This window comes from Pipistrellus hanaki (genome assembly GCF_964339955.1).
Source record: "Pipistrellus hanaki genome assembly, chromosome: 10".
Classification (NCBI taxonomy): domain Eukaryota; kingdom Metazoa; phylum Chordata; class Mammalia; order Chiroptera; family Vespertilionidae; genus Pipistrellus; species Pipistrellus hanaki.
The window spans coordinates 53,913,926-53,936,393 of record NC_140512.1 but is presented as its reverse complement, the minus strand read 5'-3'; the positions used below and the strand labels follow the sequence as shown (position 1 = coordinate 53,936,393).

The window sequence follows — 22,468 nt, the reverse complement described above, 5'->3', positions numbered from 1 at the left end:
GATGGTAGAATTTATGGACACATAATTTTGTATCCTATTAAAAATCCCTAGGATGTAGTTATGGGAGGCATTCTGATACTTCCCCAGAAGGGTGAGGGGAGGTACCAAAACCCACAAATACTTCTGTTGTCTAGTCCATTGCGGAGGCATGATGGTCTTAGAAAAGTATAACATATGTTTGAGAAAAGCATGCAGCCCAGAATAGCTGGTGGTGTAATTTGCATAGAGAAACACTATAGTTGATAGTAAAGCTGGAAATGTAGGTCACTGGTCACCGGCTTGTAAAAGGCCTTGAGTGAAGATTAGTTTTAGAAGAAACTTTACACATTATTCTAGGGGTAGTGAGAAATTATTGAAAGTTTTTCAACATAGGGGAGCAAGATAAAATCAGCTTTTAGGACTATTTATCTTATGGCAGTGATACTCAGACTAGATCATGAGTAGGAGAATATGGGAACAGAAAGATAAATTGTGAGCGTGTTCAATAGTCTACTCCAAGTAAGAATACTGGGGACCCAAACTAGGGCATGGCTGGAAAGGAAAGGAAAAGCTGGTTGTGAGATACTCAGGATATGAATGGATTTAAGGTTGATGCTAATTTTGAGCTACTGGTTCAGAATCTTTTCACTATCAGGGATCCTTTCAATTATTTTTATTTTTGGAGGAATACATGAATTCTATCATGTATACCGATAAAAATGACAATAGTGTCAGATATTACTATCTCTTGAAAGCTTGACTTTGAGCCAAGAGAATTTAGGAAATGGTGGTACCAATGGGAGAAATTGATATCTTAGCCTATGTTTTCTAGAAAAATAGACCTCCAACCAAGAATTAATACTAATGTTTTATTTAGGAGATGCAATCCCAGGGCAGTGAGAGTGAGACAAAAAGGGAAGAGAAACAGAGAAAGATGAGAAGTAATGCAAGATGATGGTTGGACAATCTGCAGAGACAGTAGGTATGCCTTCATGTCCAAGCAGAGTATCTCCAGACATGCTATCTGGTGAAAACATGCTCAGGTAAGTTCTTGGGAGGGACGCAGGAAAATGAATCCCCCTTTGTGGTTCCCTCCCATCTCCTATTTCGGTTATTATCCTCATACTTCTAGGTTATGTCATATTTTCCCATTGTTAGTCTCTCAGCAAGGCACAGCCAATGCTCTGTGGTATGGTCTTTCATCATAATTGTGAGTAGAGAGAGAATTCATGGCATGTGCCTGGTGATTATTTAGTGGCAGCCAAGGGGGCAGTGGCAGGCTGGGAAATGGTAGATACAGTAGCAGGACTATGTGGGCCCAAACAAAGCAAGTTTGCCGTGGTGGCTGAGACAGAACAAGGAACTGAGGACTTGAGAAATGATAAGAAAATTGATGAGGTACATAAAAAAACTGAGCAGTACAAAAAAGGTGAAGGCTGAAACTTGCACTTGTGTGCAAACAGGCAGCTGGAAACTCAGACCTGGAACCACCTCCCGAGAGTCACTGTTAACCTTCTTGATGGTTACAGAAGGAAGAGCCATAGAGAATTCTATTCCTGACCTGGACAATATAGAATAAATGAGCAGGGATATGGGCTTTGGAGACAAGTAGAGCTGCGCTTATGTCACAGCTGTATATGATCTTGGACAATTTAGTGAATCTCTTTAAGCCTTAGTTTACTATATAGCTCATGCTTGTAATGCATTTTGCATGATGCTAGGCCTGCACTAAATGCTGACTATATTGTGGTAATTATTACGATCATTAATGTCATTCTTGGGTAAATGTGATCTTTTCAACGCTTTCTCTTCTCCAGACTGACTCTGCCTGTGCTGCTCCTAAATGCTCCTTGAGCAAGATGGATGGCTTGAGCCAGAGTCCTTTAGATACTCTCAAGGGCAGGTGCCTCTGGGTCACTCTGCACTGGAGGTCATGGAGCCCCAGGGGAGGTGTGTGGCCCACGATAAGGTGCTGAAACATTAAGCCCCAAAAAGGCAGCACCGCTGACCCACCCTCTTTGGTATGTATCTAGGACATATCTTAGCTAGTCCATTTGCTCTTATAATTCCCCCTCCCCTTCAAAGTAGGAAAACAAAGTTTTTTTACTCATCACTTTGCCTTGGTGCCTCCCAAAATGCGTAGCCAAGTACATAAGTATTTCTAGATCCTCACAATAATTATGTAAGACTTTAAAAATAGTATTTGATAGGATAACATCTCTAAATGATACATATCAAATTTTCTTTGTTCCCATAAACAGATATACTTTTGAATTTATACCAGTATATTAAATGCTAAAAGTAACACCTTAATACCTTAAGTAACATAACTGCTTTGAAAATTTCTGGAACAACAAAACAAACACATATCACTCTTCTGTTTAAAATTCATATCTCTCAGAATAAAAACTCAAATCCTTACCAATGGCCTTTAAGGACTTATGAGATCTAGCCCCCAGTTATTAGACCTCATCTCTTACTATTAGGAGGCAGCACAACAACCTGTCTGCTAAAAACCTCCCTAAGTCTCTAGAGAAGACTGTCTGAGGCAGTCCTGGCTCTATAACTTGGTAGTTACAGTGGTGCCTCGCATAAAGAATGCCTCGCACAGCAAACGCTGCACACAACGAACTTCATTTCATGATTCATACAACGAACTTCGTTTCACACAACGAAGTCGCCCGAGCTTCCACGACCGCTTTGCCCGAGCTTCCATGATCGCTGCCGATGTATTGCATCCTTCCGCGCAGGCACTGCAGGCAGTCGTTAGTCACTGCGCTTAACTTAAGCACGTATCGCGGCAATCGTTCTTCATTACGAATTAAATCACGCACGTATCACGGCAGTCGTCCTTTTAAGTTAAACTCAATATTTTTTTTATATCATGGCTTCTAAAAAAAGCAGGACTTAATAGATTGAGGTTTAAAAAGTCATCTTAGCATATTTTATGCTACAGAACGAATTATTTTTTTTAACATGTATTGTTATAGGAAAACGCGTTTCACATAACGAACTTTTCACATAACAAACTTGCTCCTGGAACGAATTAAGTTCGTTGTGTGAGGCACCACTGTATATGACTTGGGGGAAGTTATTTAATTTTCCTGTGTCTTGGTTTCCTCGCCTAAAAAAGAGAAAAACAGCATCCACTTTACATATTTATTGGGGGGATGAGTTAACATTTTCAAGTGCTACTAGTGACGGCTATTTTTTTTTTTCCTCCCCCAAATACAAGTGAAAGTTTATTTAGAAAGACACAGAGGCAGAAAAAGTGAGCCGGTAGGTAGGGCTGGGACTGCGTGGGCTCAGGAAGCAAGTTATAAAGGACAGTTGGAGCTTAGGAGATAGAGACAGAGATAGTGTTAGAGATAGAGATAGAGATAGAGATAGAGATAGAGATAGAGATAGAGATAGAGATAGAGATAGGGCAAAGGTATGCCCCTTGAGGGGAAAGGTGGGGGAAGTGTGCTCCAAAGAGGAGGGGGGGCACTGCACGACCACTAGAGAGGGCTATTTAATTGTCCGTTGGATAAATAAAATACTTCCCCTCATTCACTGCACTCCAGCCACACCAGCCTCCTTGCTGTGTCCCTTGCAGGCCAAGCGCACTCCTGCTCAAGGGCCTCGTATTTGTTGTTCTCCCAGATGGCCACATGACCAATTTCCTCACCTTCTTCAAGTCTTTGCTCAAATATCACCTTTTAAATGATGACAGCCCTACTTAAAATTGCAATCCTCTCCTCTATACCTCTGCTTTGTTTCTATTTCTCATTAGTACTTACCTACTTCTAAACCTCTGTGTCATTTGCAAATGTAGTTGCCTTTCACCTATCCTCCCAAGTGCCTAGAACACTGTATGACATAGTAGGTATTCAATACAATTTATGGAAAGAATGAGTGCACTGTTTGCAACAAAGCTGAGCCTATTCTGAAGACTGTGTGTAAAATGAAAAAGATCTCCCCAAAAGATGTTCTCTTAATTTAAATAGATATGATCACCTTCCCACAGCATTGTTTAAAAAATTGACAAACTGGCTTTTCCCCAAAAGATATTTAAAGATAAACTGTTCTTGAGACTTAGGTCAATAGAAGATATGCAATATCACTTTAATAGACTGATTGCAACAGGCCCAGATTCACACTTCCCTTATCTATACCCTTTGCAATGACTGTGCAGCAATTCCCATTAAGAGGTACAGTTTATTTCTCTGCCACTTGAATCTATGCTGGCTTTGTTACTTCTTTAGCCAACACAATGCAGTGGAAGTGACAGAATGCCAGTTCCAAGCCTGGGCTTCAAAAGATCTTGCGCTCTTCCACCGTCTTTCAGACCAGTCTAGTCCATGATAATAGCCTGCTCAGTGTGATAGGTGAATGGAGCTGAGCCAAGTCATCCCAGCTGAGGTCATCCTAGACCAGCCAGCTCCTAGTCAATCTACCAAATGACTACAGATTCATGAATGAGTCTAGCCAAAATCAGCTGAGCCCAGCCCAGATCAACAGAATGACTTAGCTAATGGCTGTTAATATTATGTCACTGAGTTTTGGGGTGAGTTGTTAGGCAGTAATAGTTAACTGTTGCATGACTTATACACTATTCTTGTCAAATATGTTTCAATGGAAACTAATCATGAGAAACAATCAAAAAAATCTAGAATGTGGCACATTCTACTTACAACTGGCCTGGACACTACAAGTCAATGTCACCAAAAGCAACAAAAAGTAAGGAGACTATTTCAGATAGACAAGGTTTTTCAATCTCAGCAATCATTGACATTTTGGACCAAGTAATTCTTTGTTGGGGGTTGTCCTGTGTACTGTAAGATATTTAGCAGACATCCTTCCTTGGTTTCTATCTACTAGGGGCTATTAGCACCCACAGCTGTGATAATCAAAAGTATCTCCGGACATGCTAAATGTCCTTTTGGGGCACTGGATTAGAGAGATAGAATCAAATGTAATATGTAGACTTTGTTAAGATGTTGGTTCAGCCGAAGCCGGTTTGGCTCAGTAGTAGAACGTCGGTCTGCGGACTGAAAAGTCCCAGGTTCGATTCCGGTCAAGGGCATGTACCTTGGTTGCGGGCACATCCCCGGTAGGGGGTGTGCAAGAGGCAGCTGGTTGATGTTTCTCTCTCATCGGCATTTCTAGCTCTCTATCTCTCTCCCTTCCTCTATGTAAAAAATCAATAAAATATATTTTTTTAAAAAGATGTTGGTTCAAACATAAAAAGATGGTAATAAAAGACATTTGGAACAATGAGGGAATATGAATGTGGAATTAAATATATTGAAGCGTTAATTTTCCTAGGTCTGAGAAATTGTATCAGTGTTATATAAGTGAATGCTTTTATTCTTGGGAGATGTGTGCAGAATTATTTTGAATGAACTGCCATAAGGTATTCAACCTACTTCCAAATGCTTCAATGGATAAAAATGTATATTTATAGAAGGAGATAAAGCAAAGTTGACAAAATGTTAACAATTGGTGAAGTATTCATTGTATCATTCTTTTAATCTTTTGAGTTTGAATTTTTTTTAAATATAAAGTTGGGGGTAACTTTAAAAAGAGTTAATCTCATCTTCAATGCCTGATTCATCATTAATGTAATGTAATACAAGGAGCAGGCTTGTTTTAAATGAATCTGGGTGCTCCTTCTCTGATGCCTGGACAAAAAAGTGGCTAAAACAAGGTATGGGGCCCTGGTGTTGAGAAAAAAAGCTGCTCCCAGCCTGAGAAACTATACAAGTTCAGCTTCCATGGGACCACTAGCTTCCTTTCTTGGTTGACATCCTACAGGACCAAAAGTCTAGGTGCAGGGCAGCTTGTGCGTGTTTCCCACACAACTCTGACGAACAGCTGGCACCGAAATCTGGGCTGCCTGGTGCCAAGACAGTCTGATTTTTCCATTCACTGATAAGGTTACTCTCATACTTGTTCCATACAAGGACCAAAAGAGGGGCAAAGTTCCCTTTCCTGGAATACAAATCATTCTGCAAGGCCAGCAGGTCAGCCAGGGACAATAAGAGGATGGGGTCTCTGTGCCCTCCCTTCTCTCAATGGCCTTGACATTGTAAGTTTCCTCTTTCCACAGCAAAGCCTAGTTTTTTAACTTGTATCATACTGTGCAGAAGAATTCAAAGCAAACACTGGTGCATTAAAATGGCAACTGCAGAGACTCTTCTTGCACGAAAGCTAGTATTTAAAACAGACAAAACTCAGAAACCAAAAAGAAAAAATGCTGATAAATGTTTTAATGTAGAACGTTTGAAATTTTTATATGGTAAAAGTGAATATAGCAACAATAAGAAAATACAGTAAATACAGCAAAAGACAAATAGCACAGAGGAAAAAATTATTTGCAACTCAGGAGAAAATGTACATATAATACTTCTTTATTACATAAAGAGATCTTACAGTTTTATAAAGAAAAAATGAACAGAAAGATGAGCAAAGAATATGAACAAATATTACATAAAGAAAATAAGAATGGCAAAAATTTTACTTTAAAATCATTTAACTTCATTAGTGCTTAGAAAAGTGCAAATCACAACAATGTGTTACTATTGTTACCTATCAGATTGACAACAAGTTGAAAGTCTGAAAAAACTCAGGTCTGACAGGAGCAAAAATAAACTTATACTGTTGATGAAAAGATGTATTGGAATCATTTAGGGGTTACAATTTGGGGACATCTAACCCAACCTTAAATGTACACATATTTTGACCTGGCAATTTCATCTCAAGGAATTTATCCTACAGATAGAGTAATACAAGTTTCCAATGACCTATGTGTAAGGATATTCATGGAAATACTGTTTACGATAATAATAATGGATATGATTGGAATGTTCATCAATGGGGCAATGATTAAATAAATTATAGCACATCCAATGATTAAAAGATCTTGTAAGATCTGTATGTGTTGACATGGAAATATTTCTGATATATTATTAAATGAATAAAGCAGGGAATAGGGGTTCAGGAAAAACTCATTCTTCCTTTTGTGTGTCTCTCCTTCACTCTCACATTACCACCATACTTTCCACACTTCTGACATCAAGCAATTCTCTGTGACACCATCTGGGTGTCCTATAATTTAATTAAAATTTGAATCAATCTATCTACGTGGAGATATTGTTCAATCCCACAGATTCAGTCCTATGAAACTTCCCCACTTCAGATGCCAATCTCAAATATTAAGTCCCTAGGTTACCCACAACTTCTGACTTGGCTACAAACGAAGATTCTTGTGACCACCGCCCACTTGGATTCGATTATTTGCTAGAACAGCTCACAGAACTCTGGGAAACAAAGTTATGTTTACCAGTTTATTGTATAATAACAATTTAAAGGATACAGATGAACAGCCAGATGGAGAGAAACATTGGGCGAGATCTAGGAGGGACCCTTGTGCAGGAGCTTCTGTCACTGGGAAGGTGGGCTGCCTCACCCTCCATTTAGGTGGATGCTCACCCCTCTGGAAGCTCTCTGAATCCCATACTATTGGGATTTCTATGGAGGCTTTTCCACATGGGTGTGATCAATTGTTAACTCCATTTCTAGTCCTTCTCCTCTCTCTGGAGGATGAGGGATGGGTCTGGAAATTCCAAGCTTCTCATCATAGCTTGGAGTGTCTGGGGACCAGTCCCCATTCAGGAGTCATTTAGGAGCCCACCTCATTAGGACAAAAGATATTCCTATCACTCAGGAAATTCAAAAGGGTTTAAGAACTGTGTTAGGAAGCGGAGACTAAATATTAGGACAAAAATATACTCCTAGTACTCTTTTTCACTTAGGAATTTTTACAAGGGTTTTAGCTCTGTGCCAATGAGAGGCAGAGACCAATATATGTATTTTCTATTATCTCACAAGAGGACACTGTAAATGATGTAATCTGCTTTGTGTAAAAATGGTACATATATTATATATGCTATGTGGAAAGAATACACTGGAAATAGTTAATGATGCTTAACATCAGATAAAAGTGGGAAGGAGATTTATCTTTCCATTTTATTTTTATTTATTTATTTTTAAAATATATTTTATTGATTTTTTACAGAGAGGAAGGGAGAGGGATAAAGAGCTAGAAACGTCGATGAGAGAGAAACATTGACCAGCTGCCTCCTGCACACCCCCTACCGAGGATGTGCCCGCAACCAACGTACATGCCCTTGACTGGAATCGAACCTGGGACCTTTCAGTCCACAGACCGATGCTCTATCTACTGAGCCAAACCGGTTTCAGCTACCTTTCCATTTTAAATATTTTGATGTTTGCATTTATTTTTATGTTGGTGTCTTACTTTCACAATGAAAAAAAATATAGTAAGTCCTCAATGTCATCAATAGGTTCTGAAACTTTGAGCAAAATGATGTATTAATGAAACCAATTTTACCACAGGCTAATTGACATAAATGAAAGTGAAATTCCTAAGGCATCTCATCAACCTGATAATGAAAGGATTTTGAACAAAACAATGTTATTCAAGAAATACTGTACCTAGATTGTGCCTTGAACAATTTTCAAAATGTCATTCAGTGATCCTTCCAATACTTCTGTAGAAAATATTTTAATTACTGAAACAGGACAAAGGATGTGTTCAGGCAAATTGATTTTAGCTGGGGATGCAAACATGAAAATAATATTGAGGCACTGCAACTGGGTGTATGATTTTTAGAATTTAGGAAGACTGAATCAAAGCAATTTGATTAAAGCAGTCTTAAATCATTCATCCCTTTTAAATTGCTCAGGCCAAGCCTTCAGCAAGACTCCTATTGGAAAGCCCAGCAAGGAAAAAGCAATGTGATAAGAAATTTTCTTCCTTCTTCTCCCTCTCTTCTGAGTTTCTTCAGGAACATCGAAGTTAAGATATAAACATGATTCAGAAGCACTGAGATATAAAGAAAATTTGTCAGGGTGCTTGGATGATTCTTGCTCTTTATTAATGCACCATATTCATGTCTGGCTGATCCTCTTTAAAACACCCAAGGTACTAATCTGAGAGGACAGCCTCTATCAGGGGAACAACTTCTATTCCCAGTGAAGTGGCACAGTCAGTTCCTGATGCGAACCCACTTAATTCCTATTTGTCATTTCACAGCTGGATCTGGGGAAGAGAACATCTCACATGCTTTCAGCTTTCACAAGTAAACCCAAAACAAGGCCTTCCCTCTTTTCCCACAGTTCCTCTTTGTTTACAAATTTCAAGTCCATAAAACCTGTCTATCTTTGTGGCTAATTCTCCTAAAGGTTTCAGTTTGTGTGCTGACCTATCTACCTGGTTTCTACTCTACTTGTACCTAGATTTATTGCCATAACAAAGCAGGTGGATGCTGGGTCACCCACCCCAGTTTGTCATTGAATTGATGGTGCAATCTTTGTTTGGTGGTTTACGTTTCTAAGGTTGTTCCGGGACACTGCTTAAACACACAGGTCAACTGCCAAGTGAGACACTGGCTCTGATCAAGGTTTGTTTATTATTTTCTAGGGTGCTTAAAGACATTAGGTGAATGCACAAATCTGCTATTGTAGAGTTGCTCTGAATACTGAAGATGCACATACAAGATTACTATTGTAGGTTAGCTTGTGACAACTGGCCCTGTTTTAGTTATTTCCTCAAGAAGACACTTCGACCAATTATCTAAATGCCTCCCCTCTGCAATTACAATAATTAATCATGATGTTAACTTTGCAAACGAATATGCAATTCAGGGTGCATATACTCAACTCCTGTTTTTAGTTTCTCTTTTACATTGCTATCGATCGTTGGGATTATTGAAGAACCGAGAAACATTTTTCTATTGAGGATCACTGAACTACTTGAAAAAAAGTAATCTACGGCTAATACAGGAAGTTATAAAAATAATTATTAGTTAGCATTTAAGGAGTACTAACTATGACAAGGAAAGAGAAATAAAGCACTTTCAGAACTCATCTGCTTTTAAAATTAACAACAAAATAACTTATTTAATATGATAAATATCTGACAATGGTTTTGTTCTACAGTATAGTTAGTTAATTGAGGAGCTGTAAGTGTGAAAGATAACAAAATAAAGGAAACTATGTATGTTGTTGGGTAAGGGAAAGAGAATAGAGAGTAAAAAATGGACCAGATGCAGAAGGTATAGGGATGAGGCAGAGAGTAAGATAAACAAGGGGTAACAGTGGTACCCTATGACCCCGAGCAGCCGAAGGAAACAGGCAGAGAAAGGAAGAGGAAGAGAAAAAATGGGTGGAGGAGAAGGAAAAGATGAGTAGTACAGGGATTTAAAAAAATACATTTATGTTTGTTTTAAAGATGAATTCGGGATTTCTAAAGTGTGGCATTTTTATCACTATCACTTGTTTAGAATTCTCTTTGACATACTGATTAACCACTGTTCATATCTCTTTAAGCACTAGAATAATATTATTGATTTTTTACAGAGAGGAAGAGAGAGAGAGAGAGTTAGAAACATCAATGAGAGAGAATCATCGATCAGCTGCCTCTTACACCCCCTACCGGGGATGTGCCCACAACCAAGGTACATGCCCTTGACCGGAATTGAACCTGGGACTCTTCAGTCCACAGGCCGATGCTCTATCCACTGAGCCAAACCAGTTTCGGCAAAGCACTAGAATAATATTAAACGTAGACTTAGTGAATAAGGTGGTAAAGTTGAAATGGAAACCTTACAAAGTGGAGGTCCAAGCTAGCACTATTGTAGTATCTGGTTTCTCCATGCAGATTTTCAGGAAACATTCCAAAGGAAGCAGGAGAGCTCAGGTGTCAGTCACCAGCTGACCGGCTTCCTGCCTGCCAGTTACCAGGCTTTTTGCCTGTCACTGTCCTAAGACATAAAAGAATAAGTTCTCAACCTTGGCTGCACATACACATCTTTTTGTGAACTTAACATTAATAAATCGATGCCTAGGTCCCCACCTAATATGTCATTGATTTGGGATGTGGTATGGGGACTTTCAAAAGTTTCCCATGTGTTTCCAATATGCAGCCAAGAGAGAGAGCCACTGCTTAAGACGCTTCTCTCTGGATGTGCTCACCAGAATCCCATTGCAATGCTGGGTTTTGGGGCTATGCGAGCAAATGTAATGACTTACATTAAATTGGATAAAGTAAGTCACAGGCCAGAGGTTCTCAACCCTTGTGCTATATATTTAGTAAATGGCATGGCTGAAAATCGGATGTAAAGGTTGGGGAAGGAGATCATTTTGAGCTAATTTGGAAATATATAGGAGGAAATAAAAATTACCAATATAATAAGAAAGGTCTCTATAAATATTTACATTTGAGAAATGATTTGACCTGATTCCAACATACGAGGGCATCTTGTATCTCTCAGAAGAAAAACGTCAGTTGACCTACTCAGACTCATCTGAGATGTGGGGGAACCAGGAGATGGTTTGCTCCTTTTCTGCTTGTTGGTGGTCCCACTGGACATCCCTGTATTGCCTTATTCTCTGACCTGCTCTCCAAACTGGATATGGTTCTCTTTTCTTGTGTGGAACCAGCCTAAAATTTGCCATCACCATGCCCTCCTGTTTCTGTCATCCCTCAGTTCCTTCTATTTCAGGAACACTGAAACCTGTTTAACCTGCCCATAACCTGTGCTAATATTTTCAGGAGGAAAAGGCAGAGGAGGAAGGTGTCCCCTCTCAGCCCACACCTGGTAACAGCCACATATTTCCATTTACAGTGGCCTTCTGGGACCAAAGCCTCCTAACCCAGGATGGGATTCTAATATGACTTTCATGGAAAATAGGAAGAGGGTTGCCTTGACAGACCCACAGGGGCCAATAGGACAATGAAATTATCTTTACATAATTCCATTATATTCTGGGGATAGCTTTAATTAGGAAATATATTTGGCCTGTGATCTTTATGAAGATAATGCTACCATCACTATGACCACTTTTATTTCTTCATATTTTATATGCTAATCCTTTTGGAGTTCTTTATTTTAGCCCATTTAATATCTGGCTACTTGATTGTGAGATCCTTAATAGTTAGGTGTTCCCAGCACCTGACACATAGTAGGTGCTCAATAAGTGATGACTAAATGAATATGTAAAAGTTGAAGCAGTCCAGGGAAGGTGATAGCGCCAAGATGAAATGAGGTGGATGGGATGGGGGAATGAGAGGAGCTAGCTCTGTCTCCTCCTTCACAAAAGACCAGGTGATGGGACAAAAGCACTGGCAGATCCTGACTTAAGAATCCTCTTAGCCTCCAACATTTCTTTACCCAGGGGGGCTGGATACATTTTTCTGAGCCAATTTTACTTTTCCCAGAAGACCTTTTCATTCTAAATACATTAGGAGTCAGTGTTAATTGCTTTTTGGAATATTATTTTGTCAGATTCATTTAGATGTGGTAATTTGCAAAGTAACTCCCAGCAGTGGACGGTTCATCCACAGCCGTGTGGTGTTGAGACATTTCCTGGGATTCCTGCCCACCTCTTAGGCAGGGTTCACCAAACCAGGATATGTGCTCACCTGGGATTCACTTGGAACCAGTAGTTCTTTGTTGCGTGTGGGATTTTTTAAATTCTGAAAGGGTGAAGGCCCAACCTTACTTAATCCAGAAAAAGAAAAGTTCATTAACTCCTAATTTAAGAATTAGCAACCACTAGGTGGTTGAGGAAATTGCAGCTGAGACAGATTCAGTAACAAGGTCAGTTGTCTGGTTGCTGGGTGACTATGTCTAGAATCTATATTCTTGGTGCAGCACCGAAGTGGGAGCTGGGGTCTTCTGGATTTATGCCTGTGTGGATGGAAGTGTTCAAGTTACAGGTTCTTTTTGAAGCTCTTTTCTTTGGCCAAAGACTTCTTGGTCCTTCTTCACACATGCTTCAAGGTCACGCCTCAGACCAAAGTATTTATAAAAACTAGGTATTTAGGAGAGGAATTGTTGCCAGTTCCTGTGCTCCAACTCCAATCAACCTCAGCAAACGAAAGGAGGGGATTTATTGGTCGCTGGAACCAAGAATTTCTAGGTTTGGAAGCCAATAGGCAAAAGGAATTCTGTCTGATTTCTTTAGCAAGCTGTGGCTGCTGCTGCTGCCACCTCCTGGGAGAAACCGACCCAAGCTTCACACTCGAAGCTATTCTCAGTGTTCACCTATGACCTGTGCAAAGGCCCCAGGGGGGGTTGAAGTTCCTTTGTCTTAGGAAATAAAGGGGATATCCCCTTACATAGCAAATAAAACTTTGGCATTTGCTTTTCATCTGCTCCTTTTGGTAATGTTGTGCTCAAAGAAAAGATTTCAAACAATAACAACGTTGAAATGAGTTAATATAGAAATCATGAGAGAACAGAAGATTGAGGCAGAACAGTTAGCTTTAGGAATACAACAGATTGATTCTCTTGGTTTTCTGGATTCTGAATGCTGGGGTGATGTTAGGAATGCATACATCTGAGAATTGTAACATAAAGAAGGCACACAAAATAAGACATCCCCTGAAAATAAGACCTAGCGCATCTTTGGGAGCAAAAAATTAATATAAGACATGAGTTTGGTGACTCTTAACCTCCAAGAAACTGAGTACTTGCAAGACTTGTGAAGACTAACTGAAATAATGCGTGTAAATTCCTGGCATGCAGGAAATGTCCAATGGGAATTATACTGGGGCAAATTCACTCCTCTAATCCCCATGGTGATGATCTTCATTTACTGACCAAAAAATAGACTGACAGCCCCCATGCCTTTACTTCCTTTTGTTTTCTAATCTGTAGATGATCCCTAAGCAAATTCCTTTTATTTAAAAAAATATAATAAATTAGTGCTTATGGACTGAATGTTTGTGTGTCCCTAAATTTCATATGTTGAAGCCCCAATCCCCTATGTGATGTTATTTGGAAATGGAGCCTTTGGGAAGTAATTAGGTTTAGAGGATGTCATGGGGTGGAACCTAATGATGGCATCAGAGACCTTACACTGGGTGCATGCTAGAAAAAGTCTATATTGCTGTGAAGGAATCCCTAACGGTGATTCTGGCGAAAGCTCAGAAAGAGAAGAGGTGAGCTGGAAAGAAAGCTTCTATCTTCTTAGAGAATACATAAGTAATTATGCACAGAATGTTGGTAGAAATGTGGACAATAAGGACCATTCTTGTCTTACACAGAAATGAGGAGAATGGTATTAGAAACTGGAGGAAAGGTGATGATCCTTGTTATAAAGAGGCAAAGAACTTGGATGAACTGTGTGTTCTAGTGTTTTGTGGAAGGTAGAATGTAAAAGTGATGAAACTGGACATCAAGCAGAAGCAATTTCTATGCAAAGTGTTAAGTACCCTGTTTCCCCGAAAATAAGACAGTGTCTTATATTAATTTTTGCTCCCAAAGATGCGCTAGGTCTTATTTTCAGGGGATGTCTTATTTTTCCATGAAGAAGAATATGGTACACATTTATTGTTAAATGAAAATAAAGGAAATTTATTACCTGTATACGGTACAGTAGTATGGTAGGTAGTACAGTAGTACTGTAGTTGTCAACACAAACCAGACAAACTGTGAATCCTACAGTATCAAGAATTTACTCATTTATTCAACAACAATCATGTCATCATCTTCTGGAACATCATCGTAACAATCCAATTCCTCAATTTCCTGGTGAATTTCTTGTGACTCCATTTCTTTCAGAATCAGTGGACCAAATCTCTCATGTTTAGCAATAGCATTCTGAGACAGAGCCTAGGGGGAGCCTTATTTTTGGGGGAATGCCTTATATTTCAATCAGAAGGAAACCTGTAAATAGTTTTTATTTTTGGAGGATGTTTTATTTTCGGGAAAACAAGGTAGCTCGGTTCTACTTGAGTGCTTATAGTAAAATGCAAAAAGAAAGAAATAAATTGAGGATGGAACTGTTAAGAGAAAGGAATCAGAACTTACAGATATGGAAATTTCTCAGCCTGTCCATATTACAAAAAAATGAGAAGGCAGTGTTTGGAAAAGAACCCTGTGTGTGTGGTTAACTTGATAAGGAGATCAGTATGGATATGAACCACAGACTCAATCATCTCCCCAGCAGGAACTCCTAGTTTGAACTGAATTAGGTGGAATGAAGCAAGACTGTTGGACTTCTTGAATGTTACTAGTACAGGACCTGGTTAGAGCAAGGCTATTATTCTTCAAGACTAGGGAAGGATGACCTTGAAGACAATTCTGCCTCCATGGTTTCAAAAGGGCATCACAGTCCTCACCCAAAAGCCTTGACCACCACCAGGTAGAGCCCTGACCTGGTAGAGCTGCAGGGCCGCAGATGGGGGAGGTTTTCAGCAAGTGGGGGAGGTATTGGGGAAAGGTGTCCAGAAGGCAGAGCATCAAGAGAAAGGGGTTTATTCTCAAGCCTTGAGATCTCATGGAGTTTGCCTTGATAGGTTTCAGACATGCTTGGGACTAAACATGCTTCTGTCCTTTCTTCTACCTTTTGGAGTGGGGATGTTTATCCTTTGTAGGTTTGGCTTCACTGGCTCATAGCTGGAAAGGAGTTTTGCTTCAGGGTGAGTCTCACTCATACCTAAATTGGATGATAGATAAGTCTTTGGACTTTATAGACTTTAGAGTTGATGCTATTGGGGCTGTTGGGATGGAATTTTGTATGTAAGAACATGCATTTTAGGGTGCTCTTCCAGTAACCACGAAGAAGGCTCTCACCAGAAACTGAATATACTGGCACCTTGACCTAGATGGCTACTGGAACCCAGAACCAGAGAGAGCTGTGGAGAGGCCACTTGGGAGGAGGGCTTGTTACCTTTGCTTGTAAAGGACAGTCAGCCCAGGGTCTTGCAGGCAGGGAGTCAGGGGAACAAATACCCAGTCTTACTCTCTTCTGAGTCTCATATTTTTCATTTGTGAAAGGGGGAATAATATGAGAATTAAATGAGAGCTTATATCATAGCAGACAAGCACTTTTCCTTCATTTGGACTTCAAAACTTCTTGTGAAATAGAAAAGATACATTTTATTAAATTCACTTTATAGTGGTGGAAAATGAGACTCAGAGGAACTGTGAGTTTTCCACAGTCTCATAACTAGAAAAGCAGCAGAACTGGGACTGAAACTGAGTTTTTCAACATATACTCCAGGTTTCTTTCCCAAGACTCTTCTTGTACTCCTGCATCCCTTCTGCAGAAGGCTGCCACAGATGGTTTCTTCTATCTAGAGCTGCTGTACCTGGAGCTATGGTGACCGTGCTACTCAGATAAAAATTTACTGACCTTGTGCCAAAGCCAAAAGAAAAAAAGCGACTCTTGATTGGTTAGATATGAAGAAGGCCAAATGCCTATGGGGTGGTTTGATAGAAGACTCTGACCAATATTGGTCATTGGATCCTTGGCAATTCCATTTGGCTATCTATTAGGCATCCCACTGAAGTTAGAATTTTTGATTCCTTCAACCTAAAACTGTTTCTTTCCCAAGTTTTCCCTTCTCAATAAAAGCTTCAATATTTACATAGTGGTGCAAACCTCAAACCCAGGAGTTATCCTTAATTCTTTCCTTTTCTTCCTGCCTTACTCATTAGCAAGTCTAATGGGCTTTATTTCCAAAATATGTCAACCACTTCTATCTCCTCTGCTAGTCCAAGCCACCTTCATTTCTTGCCTGGTTACTATAATAACCTCCTGTCAATTCTTCTTTACTTCAAACTATCTTGCCTCTTCAACCTAAAAAAAAAATTTTTTTTAGAGTGATCTTTACAAAATGTAAAGAGCATTTTGCTACTCCTTGGCTTGAATCCTTACACAGGTCTCCTCTTAGCATTTCCATATCATGACTTCTTACCAAGACTGTTAGGGCCCTATTTGTTCTGACTACACTTTCCCCTCCATCACTTTGCTCCAGCCACACTTTCTTTTCTTTGAACACACCAAGCACTTTCCTGCTGTAGGCCCATTGCACTTGCATATTCTCTCTGCCTAGAATGTTTTTTATCCACTTCTGCATGGCTGGCATTTCTCATTATACAGGTATTAGCTCAAATATTACCTTCCTAGAGAAGCTTTCCTTTACCATCCAATCTAAGCATTCCTCCAGTGCAGTCTCTTCTTAGCATCTAAATACACAAACTAACATTACCTAGTTGACTTATTTGTTTATTATATGTTGCCCTACCAGAATGTAAGCTCCACGAAAGCAGTATCCTTGTCTGTACATCCTGACTCCTTAGCTTCTAGGACAGAGCCTGATACATTACAGCCTTTCAATAAATCTTTTTTTTTTTGCAGGTGACAAACCAAGTATTATCAGTTATTCTCTCCAGGAAGTATTCACTGTGAGAACCATACTGAGATTACAAGATAAGTAAAGATGATCACTTTTAGGGGATAACACAATGACTGGGTTCACTAGAGCTGCTGATCCCTGAAAAATGATGATCTATTATCCAGGTCTCCATGAGGCCATCAATATGTTCCAATCTTTGAAGTGTGGGGGAACTAGATGGACTAAATGGCTGCTGACAGTTTTCAGGACTTCCCCATATATCCTTATAATAAATCTTATCAATTAAGCCAGTAGTTGGCAAACTCATTAGTCAACAGAGCTAAATATCAACAGTACATGATTGAAATTTATTTTGAGAGCCGAAAACCGACTCTGCATATGGGCTACGAAGTTTCAATCGCACTGTACGTGCGTGCCCACAGGAGGTATTTTGTGGAAAAGCCACATTCAAGGAGCCAAAGAGCTGCATGTGGCTCGCGGGCCGCAGTTTGCCAACCACGGTCGTTGGGGTAAACCTTTATCTTCTACCTTTGGGGCATTAGCTTAAGTCAGTGGTCAGCAAAATGACTTGGGCATCCCACTGATCCCACATGTGGCTCTTTGGCCTCTTGAAAGTGACTCTTCCACAAAATACCACGTGCGGGCTCGCAGGTACAGGGCAATTGAAACTTTGTGGCCCATGCGCAGAAGTCGGTTTTTGGCTCTCAAAAGAAATTTCAATCGTTGTGCTGTTGATATTTGGCTCTGTTGACTAATGAGTTTGCCGAACACTGCCCTAGGAGATATGAGACATTAGCAGACTCCTGCAAAATTTATAATTTCTTTAGTTTTCTAATTTATCTTAACATTTATACAAATGTTGGGTTCAGTATGATCTTTACTTGTAGACATAAATCCAGTGCTTTAAATTATTTTACCATTTGTAAAATCTGTGCTGTAGGAAAGCCATGCTATCCTGAGTCTTTCACATTCCCCATGGCAATCATACCGTAGGGATACATGTTAGCAGTCTGAAAAGTTCTGGAATTTTTATTCCTTTGTAGCCCAAGTTTTCTTTTGGCACAATCCACTTATTCTCCAAGAAATATTATTGAACATTTATTATATGCTAGACACTCTGACAGGACTGAGGATACAACTGTGAACAAGATATGCTTGGTCCCTACCTTTATGAGAATAACAGTTTAGGGAGAGAAAATGAGAAATAAAGAGATTAAAATATATTGTAATGCTTGCTAAGGAGGGAAACTCAGGGTACCAAGGAAAATGTAGAAAATGGCACATATCTCCAAAATAAGTGATGAGGAATGGTTTTCCAGAATGAAAGAAGCTGGAAAAGGAGGAGTTTGGTGAAGAATGGGGAGGGTATTCCTGGCTTCCCTTGAGGGAGGCCAGAGAGAACACAAGTTATAGGAGCTGAACTAACATGTGTTAGTGCAGTGTGGCTGGAGTAGAGTGCAAAGGAGAGAGAGAGAGAGAGAGAGAGAGAGAGAGAGAGAGAGAGAGAGAGAGAGAGAGAGAGAGAGAGAGAGAGAGAGAAAGGCTGGAGAGCTAGGCAAGGCAGGATGTGAAAAGTGTCTGCTAAGGCCTTTTGATGTTACCCAAAGGGAACAGAAAGTCACAGAAAGTCACTTGGGAAGAACTGGCTTATATGTGTTTCTTAAAAAAGATTACTCATAGCCCTGGCCAGTGTGGCTCAGTTGGTTGGAACACCGTCCCATGCACCAAAGGTTGCCGCTTGGATTCCCAGGAAGGGCACATACTTTGGTTGTGGGTTTGATCCCTGGTTGGACGTGTAAGGGATGTAAATGATTGATGTTTCTCTCTTTCCCTTCCCCTCTCTTTAAAACCAGTAAAGCATATCCTTGGGTGAGGATTTTTTTAAAAATCACTCATAAACAATAACTCTGTGTCTGGAAAAGAATAAGGACTCTATGACATTAGGGTAAGAGGTAAACTTAGCAAAGGAGGAGCCCCAAATGAATTGAACTGAGTCACTATCTCAATCTTCTCCTCTTAAAAGTATCTCCTTTCCCCAAAGATAAACCGCTCATCAAACGTGGGGCTAACCTCCTCTGGTTGTACCCACTATCGCTGGACTCCCAGCTGGAGTCCTTGGGTTATAGCATTGCCTAAGGAACACATACTCTTCCAACATGCTGCAACACAGAGCACACGTGATCTTGAAGGTTGACATACTGTGGCCTATTTAGCTAGTGGAGGCCACTATTAAGTTTTCGCCGATTGGAAATAAAAAGTCAGGAAAAGATCTGAGGGAGTTTCAGCAGGTTGATGATTATAAGGTAAAGAGAATACAATTACCGAGGAGTTTTGACGTTGCATGAGGTTTTTCATCGGCCAGGTGGAGATGGAAACCCGGTCCAGGCTTTCAAGGGTAAGACCTCTGAGATAATGAGTGACCAGGACCCTGATGACCACAATGGCTATGCCAAAGAGACCAACATGCATACCCCTGACCACTAGGGGCCTGATGGGAGCATTGCCTAAAGCTGCCAGGCAGTTAGAGCAAGTGCCCCTTTTTAGAGAAAGAAGCTGGTATAGCCGGAACAGGTTTGGCTCAGTGGATAGAGCGTTGGCCTGTGGACTGAAGGCTCCCGGGTTGATTCCGGTCAAGGGCATGTACCTTGGTTGCAGGCACATCCCAGTAGGAGGTGTGCAGGAGGCAGCTGATCGATGTTTCTCTCTCATTGATGTTTCTAACTCTCTATCCCTCTCCCTTTCTCTCTGTAAAAAAATCAATAAAATATATTTAAAAATATCTATAATAATAAAAGCGTAATATGCTAATTAGACTGGGAATGCTTAAAAAAGCTGGTATGATGCCCATATGGCCTTCGGAGCACAAGGATGGTTAGTCCCTCTGGGGTCTTTTTTCTTGAAATGTCTCTGTGTCTTGCTCTTTCTGAACTTTTAGGCTACATGTCTGTCAGAGTTCAAAGTGGGCAGATGTACCAACTAGAAAGAGGATGCCACACAGATTTTTGTTTTCTGGTCTGGTCTGCGGTGGAGGTTTGGGGGAGGGGGTAGTGGCTGAATGTCTGACTGAGTAAACCAATCTCACAGATTGGTGTGAGAAGCTCCCAACCAATGTTCACACCGAAGGGCCAGGAGAGGACCCGGGGCGGACCCGCCCGCCGTGCGCCTCCGGGACGGGCACAGGACGTGGAAAACCATGACAGCTCCAGGGGGACAGGGCCCTCGCTATGGACTCCAGCTCCCTTCCATGCCGTGTCCCTAAAGGGCTTATGAACCGGAGAGGGCCGTGGTTTCCGAAGTCTCCAAGTGCGTCTTCTGCGGTCCCCTCCCTGGCCCAGAGCTCCCGTCTATTTCTTTCCATCATATATGTTTTTGGCTTTTTCCTTACCTCCGCTTGTGGCGTCACTCCCTCCAAGCCCCACAGGAGCGCCCCTCAGGTGCTCACACTCCCGTCCCAGTTTCGGTCAGTCACTAAGGGGGGGTTCGGCGTTGGAAACTCGGAGGAAACCGCGGACCCCTCCCCGCGAACGCCTCAGCCCTCGGGGCAGCGGTACCCGCGACGCACAAGCAGAGGACGGGCGGGCGGGCCGCGTCCCCTTTAAGGCCAGGCCACGCCCCCTCCTCGGGTACGGCCCGCGGTCGGTGGCGGCCGCTCTGGTGCTGACAAGATGGCGGCTGGCGGGGCTGTTGCCGCGGCGTCCGAGTGCCGGCTTCTGCCCTACGCGCTGCACAAGTGGAGCTCCTTCTCCTCCACCTACCTTCCTGAGTAAGTGCCGGGCCGTGGGCCGGTGCTACCCTTCTCTTCGGCGCCAGCTCGGCCGGGCCGGGCGGGCAGCGGAGGGCGCCGAGCCCTTCGTGAGGCCCAGGCGGGGCCTGGTGAAGGGACGCGCGGCCTCGGAGTCAGTCCAGCCGCCGAGAGAGAGCTGGGCCGCCCCCGACTCGAGAGAGGAGTTGGAGCGGGGGGATAGCGAGGTTGCGGGGAAGGGGCGAGGTCCGCGGCGGGCCTGGGAGGCTTCCACCCGGGGATGCTGCGCCCGGGATCTGGGACTCGGAGGGCTTGGTGGGGGGCGGGCGGCTCGGGGAGATGGGACTGGAGGAGTCGCAGCTTTTGGGGTCCGGGCGGCGGGCAGCCGGGTGGGGATGTTTCTAAGGTCGTCCGAGCTGGCGGGAGGTGGGGGGACCCATAGTCCAGGTGAGGGCTGCCGGGGGCAAAGTGTAAAGCTTAGACGAGGGTTTTGTTGTTGTTGTTGTTGTTGTTGTTTTGAGGGGGTTGTCATTAAAAGTGATCAACAGCAAGACAGTGGTGAAACTTACGAAGACCGAAAAGTTGTGCAATTCACCCGAGTCCTTGCAAGTGGGGAGATTTGCAGGGCGCACCCCCCCCCCTCACCTCCCCCCCTGCTGGGGTAAGTTCTAAAAAAGATAGGGAGTGGGCAGGAGGGACCTTGCAGAAGATTCCCCATTTCTATTATGGCTCAGAGCATGGATTTATATAGGCACAGACCGATTTCCCCAACCTAGAAACTCAACTGTAGGCGGAAAAGACATACTTGAATGAACTTGAACTTCCAACACTGTCCTGGTCTGGATCTCCGATTTAGGTGTTAGAAAGAGTTCCATTGCTGCCATTGCCTATGGGATGCATGCTGCATATGTTGTTTTTCTGTAGAAAATTCCATCCGAAATGCTGAAAGTACTTTAATGCAGGATTTACTTATCTTTAACTTGTTTTGAGAGAAGGAGCAGGTCTACTTCCAGTTTTAAAATACAGATAGAGAAACTGATTTTAGTGAAGTTCTTAAGACACGTGCAGAGAGTCCTTGAAGAAAAGTGATAGTTGTCCCCCCCGGGACCAATCATCTCATCAGACCAGAATGGTTTTATGAACAAAACACGTTGCAGATAATACACTTTTGTGTTTCTTGAACAAATGAAGTGACTAGGTCTGTGAAGCACATTCCAAGAAGTTTTCCACCTGTGTTTCAAAAATTCTTCACATCTTATCAATTTGATTTGTCGAATCGAATCCATCAAGAGTCTTGAAACAGAGTGGTGGCTAGAAGAATCCAACTCTTGATTGCCAGGCCATTGTCCTGTTGGCCAGGTCAAGGGTTGGCAGGCAGGGCCTTCAGTAGGATCTGGTTCCATGAAGGGGGCCAGGTGACCTGTGGTCTGTCTCATCTGGCCTGTGTATCTTATTGATGGCTGCTGCATGGCCGTGACCTGGTTGGTGCTGGATGAAACTTCTAATTTGAGAGTGAGCCAGGTAAA

At 41.8% G+C, this 22,468-nt stretch overlaps 1 protein-coding gene and 1 long non-coding RNA gene across 8 annotated transcripts in view; one reads left to right on the top strand and one right to left on the bottom strand.

Annotated features, from left to right (window-relative positions):
- Positions 1 to 20,678, bottom strand: part of LOC311629145 — a 95,839-nt gene extending 75,161 nt beyond the window's left edge. Inside the window, exon 1 of the long non-coding RNA XR_014796162.1 lies at positions 20,586 to 20,678. This is a non-coding gene — a long non-coding RNA (uncharacterized lncRNA). The remainder of the gene's footprint in view (positions 1 to 20,585) is intronic.
- Positions 1 to 22,468, top strand: part of MKLN1 (muskelin 1) — a 311,818-nt gene that overhangs the window by 138,148 nt on the left and 151,202 nt on the right. For 3 of the 7 annotated variants that reach the window (XM_084897001.1, XM_084896999.1, XM_084897000.1), the window contains exon 3: positions 857 to 1,022. The exons of 2 other annotated variants lie outside the window; for them this stretch is intronic. In XM_084897001.1, coding sequence (XP_084753127.1) covers positions 931 to 1,022 — 92 coding nt within the window. In that variant the 5' untranslated portion in view covers positions 857 to 930. Of the gene's footprint in view, positions 1 to 856; positions 1,023 to 20,548; positions 20,968 to 22,468 lie in introns of those variants that run through there. 2 more of the 7 variants (XM_084897004.1, XM_084896998.1) reach the window with 2 other exon arrangements.